General features: G+C 47.8%; 1 protein-coding gene across 2 annotated transcripts in view; it reads right to left on the reverse strand.

The window, feature by feature from the left end:
- Positions 1-1579: 1579 nt before the first annotated feature.
- The window catches only part of CEP192 (centrosomal protein 192kDa), a 75633-nt gene continuing 70610 nt past the window's right edge, over positions 1580-6602 (reverse strand). For both annotated transcript variants that reach the window (XM_010859040.1, XM_010859039.1), the window contains one exon: positions 1580-2011. In XM_010859040.1, the coding sequence (XP_010857342.1) occupies positions 1870-2011 (142 nt within the window). In that variant the 3' untranslated portion in view covers positions 1580-1869. The remainder of the gene's footprint in view (positions 2012-6602) is intronic.

Below are 6602 nucleotides of genomic sequence, written 5' to 3' on the forward strand. Positions count from 1 at the left end.
CTTCAGTACAGGTGCCTGTCAGTCAGATGGGCCACCTCACCCGAGCACCTGGAAGGCAGAAAGAGAAGGTTCCCTGTGGGAGGGGAGGGGCTGGGAGCGCCGCCCCTGACCCCCAAGAACAGCCTGTGGAAGAACAAGTGTGGGAGATCAGGCCTAGCCTCAATGCATGCGGGCCTCTGAGAGTTTAGGAAGCTGCTGCAGAATCAGCCTCCAGGACCCAAAGGACCAGGGTGACGCGGACAGCCGTGGCAGCCCTGGGGTTTGGCATGGCGGGTCTGTGGTGCTGTGAGTCAGCTCAGATGATGGGAGTCCCTGCCCGGATTCAAGGCCTCAGGAAGCAGGTCTCACATGCGGCTGAATCCACAACATGGGCCTGTCCCCAGGTCAACTCCTCAAAGTGATTTCGTTGGTCAACCCAAGTGCAGAGAGAACTTCCTGAGTGAGGGGCGTGGGGCTGCCTGCTGACCTGCAGGGGCACTGAGGAGGAGGCCTGGGCCAACCCTGCTCAGAATGGGCACACGAGCACCTCCACGTGCCCATGGACATATTCTGGGGGCAACACCAGACACACAAGACAGGACGTCTATGAGACACAGCCGGCTCCTCCTCCACCTGCTGTCAGAGCCCTGCTGCTCCGAGTCCACCACTGCTCAAAGGGCTCAGAGCACAGGTGAAAACTCACAGGCTCCCTTGGTCCCAGGCCACTTCCTGGGGATGAAATTAAAAACCTAAAGAAGAAACAAAACCAGGAAGTATCTCTGTTAAGACTGAAGGGAACGTTTTAACCAAGAGGATGGGCAGTTGCTGGACCACCTCTGCTCTCACCTGTGGACAACCCACATGGCTGGCAGGTAAGATGTCCTGAGCTTGCGCACAGGAAGGAGTGCACTTCCCTGTCTCAGGTGTAAACGTTGGGGTCAGAGCCCTCCCAGTGGCAGCTCTGCACATGTTCCATGATCCTCCTGCTCTGTCGGCAACATCAGCCACGACCCCCACGCTGCTGCACAACACCTACCAGCAATGGCCACAACTAGTGGAACCAGGGAAGTCACAGCACGGGGGCTCTGTCCCCGCCCCTGGGTCCCAGTGGTACCTGATGGCTGTGCCCTTCTACACCAGGTTCTGAAGTCATCCTGTTCACCTTTAACTTCAATAAACGCTCTCCTAAAATACACCATCAACCTCTCCCAAGTGTCTGCACACTTAAGGACACTGCCCCATTCTGGAGAAAGACAGCTTCTTTGGAAGGAAGCTTTCCTTTCTATTCTGGGCAACTAGCTAAAAGACTGGAGAAGGCAATGGCACCCCACTCCAGTACTCTTGACTGGGAAATCCCATGGATGGAGGAGCCTGGTAGGCTGCGGTCTATGGGGTCGCACAGAGTCGGACACGACTGAAGCGACTTAGCAGCAGCAGCAGCTAAAAGACAAAGGAACCAAGAAGGAATTGCTTAAGGCAAACAAAACTTTGTGATGGAAAAGAAAATTCACAGAACAGAAACGCAGGAGCTTGGAAATAATTAGCAGAATAAAGTGATATTCTAATTTCTGTATGACATCATATAAAAAAGACAAGTTCAGTGGAAATTAAGTTTATTTCTGGATATACCAACTAAAACATATGTCAAATTTATTCAGAGTATCATCATCAATGCAAAAATAGAACTCTCTTCTCTGTAAAAGTTAAATACAAGACTGTAGGCTAGATACATGATTATTTTAGTCAGGTATTAGCTTCTCAAAGCAACAAATCTACAGTTATAGACATCCAATTTATCATACAAAATATACACAAATGCATAACTGTAGTGTAGAAAAAATGAAATTACCAAAATGTAACTTAGGTCATTTACTTTACACACACTGGATTCTAGCTGATGTTTCCAAGAGCTTCCCCAATGAGTCGGACAGCGACACTCTTGCCTTCGTCTGTTTGAACGACGAGCAAAGCTTCAAACTTGCCCACGGACTTGGGCTTGAACTGCACGGGCATGTTGATGTAGTGCTGGGCTCTGTAGAGAAAAAGGGGTGTCAACACGGCATCAGGGCAGTCAGAGCCCCCCAGTCACACGACGCCTGGTGGAGAGTGAGCCTGGTCAAGGAAACAGGAGCTGCAAGGCTTGGAGCCTGGTGCCGCGTCTGCAGGAGCAGGAGGCAGCCAAGCCCAGGAAGGCTCAGGGCGTACTTGCCAGCAGCCACCCCATGGCTGCAACCAACTTTACTGGGGCTGGCAGGTTTGCTCCAAAATTCTTAGGAAACCTACCAAGAGTTTCCTTGAAAATTTATGATCGTATTCTACTTGAGGCACAGACAAGTATTATGTTGGCGGGTTTGTTTCTGCTCACAAAACAAGGTTCCAAAAGCTTCAAAAATACATCTTTACTCCTGAGGGGAACAAGATGCAGGCCCTTCCCACAGCCCGTTTGATGCCACCGACCTTCTGTCTTAATGGTTTTTAAGTGAAACCTCACAGCTTTCAGACTCTCCTCAGAGGGCAGATCCCTCTGAGCTCAGCCACACATGTGTGGGCTCAGTAGAGGGACCGGACTGCGCTTCTGTTTCCAGCATGTTTCCTGACCCAGCACAGTGGGTTAGAAATTCAGAAAACAGGCCAAGTATTTCAAAGCCCTTTTCCTGGAGGTAACAAAATATACATATTCAAAGTCTGGGTCATTTTTCACCAATGCATTTACCTCATTTTTCCACATCAAAGCAAAGCTGCTTTTAAAGAAACTGGTACCTATTGATGGCACTGACAAATGACAACTTTCTCTTTCATGTTAGCATCTTAATCCTCAGAATAATGTAGTACAATCTGCCAACCTAAGAGGCTTCGTAACTTATGAATTACTAAAACACATTAAAATATCCAAAAATAAATCTTTAGATGATTCCATTATTAGCAAAGTTCAACATGGAATGCAGAACTCTATATTTAACTGAGAAAGAATTTTGAAAAACATACTATGACAAATATGTATCACCTGCTTTAGATTCACACACTGAATAAACTGGGATGCAACCTAGGAAGAACCAGGGTCCACACAGCTCCAGCACCCAGCAGTGTGGTGACCAAGGGGGCTTTACACCCATACATACATACACACAAACACACACGGGAACATGTAACAGGAAAGCATGCTGACACAACGTGGAAATCCTCAGCTGAGGACAACTTTTGCAGCAGAGGCATGAGAACCAGTGCCTGATGGTGCAGAGGCAGGGCTGGCGGAGTGCCTGAAACACCTCAGCCCCCCACAGCCATAACCTATAAACGTCAGCAATCCGAATCCTTCTTTCTCTGTAACTTAGAAGCGTCCCTCTGGCTGCTCGGCCACAAGGCCAGCTCGCAGAATGCATGTGGGTATGAGCCCGGCAGACGGGGCATCATCTGCAAAGTCTCAGCAGACTAGACTTGAATAAACAGTCAGCAGAGGACGCTCTAGGGGCTAAGTGGGAACACAACAGATTCTTCTTAAAAAGTCATGAGAGAGAGGGGACCACCTAGAGCCCACAGCAGAACCCTGACCAAAACCCCACCCATCAGTGCCCCTCTTCCATCACCTCCACCATCACCCACCTTCTGTGGGCAACAGGATGTGCCCAGTACACGCCCTCGCCCCAGGCAAATCCCCAGAACCTACTGTCAGCTAACAGCCCTGTTGCAGGACTGCCAGGACAGTGAACCTCCTGGTATGGAGCAGAGCTCCCACTCGAGGACTGGGGCTTGCTAGCCCCAGGGCAGGCAGCCCCCTGAGAAAAACAAGGTGACCAACAGGGACTGGGAGGGGCTCCCCTGGAGCCTCACACAGCCTGTCCACCTGCCGAGTCCAGCACTGTCACTGCACCAGCCTCTACAGCTAACGAGACCGTTCAGTGGCCTCACCCCTAGGAGGAGTACAAGCCCCTACGCTCACACGGGGAGTAGCCCCACCCCTGTTTGTGAGAGGATTCTCAGGGAGCAAGGCTCTACTTCTCCAAAGTGGAAAGAAGCCATTCTTACGTATGAAGAGGCCAGCTTCCCGCCTTCCTCTATGTAAGATCTAAGCCTATGCACGTGTCACGAGGGAAGTTTTCTACGACGTAGAGTTTACTTCACCTGGTTGAACAGATCAGAGTTACTGCTTTGCACTTATGGTCTTCTTATTCATATTTCACCAAGTTTATACTGAGTTGCTAATTATTAAAGTTTTTTTGATGCTGGAATTTGTAACATTACATATTTATCCTAAGTTCAGAATAATGAAATGTATCGGAATAACTTCAGTACCTGCCACCAATAAAGTATAAAATTACCTTATTTAAATCTCTTTTCAAAGTATAAAAAGTTAAAGATATTTTAAAGTAATAACATGTTTAAGAATATAAAGCAAACATAAGTATCTTATGAGGCAATTTGAAATGCTACCTTATGTACACTGTCCAAATTTTGCTTCATTAAAAAATATTTTCTCATGTTTCTAAACTCTCTTAGATGCTGTGACATGACCTAGGCTGCACAGAAAAGCTGCTGCTGCTGCTAAGTCACTTCAGTCGTGTCCGACTCTGTGCGACCCCATAGACGGCAGCCCACCAGGCTCCTCCGTCCCTGGGATTCTCCAGGCAAGAACACTGGAGTGGGTTGCCATTTTCTTCTCCAATGCATGAAAGTGAAAAGTGAAAGTGAAGTCACTCAGTCGTGTCCGACTCTTAGCGACCCCATGGACTGCAGCCCACCAGGCTCCTTGGTCCATGGGATTTTCCAGGCAAGAGTACTGGAGTGGGGTGCCATTGCCTTCTCCAGCACAGAAAAGCAGTGAGTATTTAATTTAGGACAGCTAAAAATGTTCTAGCACTGGAATGGCAAGTCATCATGTTCAACTGTATAAAAATGTCTACTTTGAGATGGCAAGAATGAACACATCTTAGATTTTAAAACTGTTTTTTAGACAAATTGAAACTAAGCAAAATGCCATCTCACTGATAAAAAGTTCCATGTTAAGAATGCTTTAAGCATCACACCCGTCGCATCTACAGCACTACAGGCAGCTGTGTGTGAGGAGGAGGAAGACCTCAGGGATAGGAGGACGGCCAGCCAGGCAACCAGAAGAAGGATGCTACCAGCTGGCCACAGGGTCAGATGAGGAAGCTGACGGTGGCAATGTGAAAATACTTTTGACCTGTTCACTGCCAAAACTACATTTGCATTTAGGTCGTGTGGTCTCCTGTAAGGCCTCCCAGCTCCCAGGTAACCACAAACTGCCCGTGGACCTCCTTCAGCTAACCTTCTCACAGCCTGGCTGGGAACAGAGACTGCTGCGTGTGATGCTACTAGTATCAAACAGAAACAGGTCTTTTCTCTGCAAAGGACCAAGACGGAGCTGATTTACAAATTTCAGCTATAATAGTTTAAATTTTTAAAAAGTCTGTGAAAGCAAATTAAGTGAAAAATGTGAAACTATAGTGTATTCAGGAACGAAAGTTGGAAAAGGAACATTCATCTCCAGGTACGTTGACTGCATCATCCTTCAGTCATAAAACAGGCAACAGTGACATAAGGCCTTTTCCCTGGTAGCTCAGCTGGTAAAGAATCTGCCTGCAATGCAGGAGACCCAGGTTCAATCCCTGGGTCAGGAAGATCCCCTGGAGAAGGAAACAGCAACCTTCTGCAGTATTTGGAGAAGGCAATGGCACCCCACTCCAGTACTCTTGCCTGGAAAATCCCATGGACAGAGGGGCTTGGAAGGCTGCAGTCCACGGGATCACTGAGGGTCAGACACGACTGAGCGACTTCACTTTCCCTTTTCACTTTCATGCACTGGAGAAAGAAATGGCAACCCACTCCAGTGTTCTTGCCTGGAGAATCCCATGGACAGAGGAGCCTGGTGAGCTACAGCCCACAGGATCGCAGAGAGTCAGACACGACTGAGCGACTAACACACTGACATACGGCCAAACAATTTAACAAGTTACTGTTCCTGAGTCTTTATCAAAACTGTAGATGAAGTGAATGCAAATATTGTTTCTTAAAAAGCTGTTAGCTCTTCAAACAAATTTTTTAAAAATCTGAAGGTGTCTTAACTTTTTAAAAAACAAGTTTATTTTTTTAAAGATAAATGCTCCTTGAAACAAAGATCTGAAGCCCCAGGTGTATGCTGGTTTACACAAAAGTGTTCCCAGACTCCTATGCTTCATGCTTAAAGACACAATGCCTGCGAAACACTGATCAAGCTCAGGGACGTAAACCAAGCAGACAGCAAACAGGAAGCAGAGTTATTTACTACGGCCATTACGATAAGGTTCAAATTCAGATAACAGCAGTGTTCAGGACTAATCACTCACTCAGGATCAATTTGTCTTCAGTCACTAAAAAGGGCCCCAACTGGGAATTCAAATGACTATCTGTGAACAGCGAACTGCTCCTGCAGGTCAGCCTCAGCTTGGCAGAGCCAGCCTGCTCTAAGCAACCTGGAACGTCACCAGTCTCAGGCCCCAGGGGAGGGACCCACAGACCAATGGGAGAGGAGAGCTCAGGGCAGAGAAGTGGGAAAGTTTGGACTGGGAGTGTTTAAGGCTGCCATCGTCCACGTTCTCGATGAAGAGACTGGCTGGGGAAACGGCGGA

The sequence above is a fragment of the Bison bison genome, unplaced genomic scaffold, assembly GCF_000754665.1.
Source record: "Bison bison bison isolate TAMUID 2011002044 unplaced genomic scaffold, Bison_UMD1.0 scf7180017864453, whole genome shotgun sequence".
Classification (NCBI taxonomy): domain Eukaryota; kingdom Metazoa; phylum Chordata; class Mammalia; order Artiodactyla; family Bovidae; genus Bison; species Bison bison.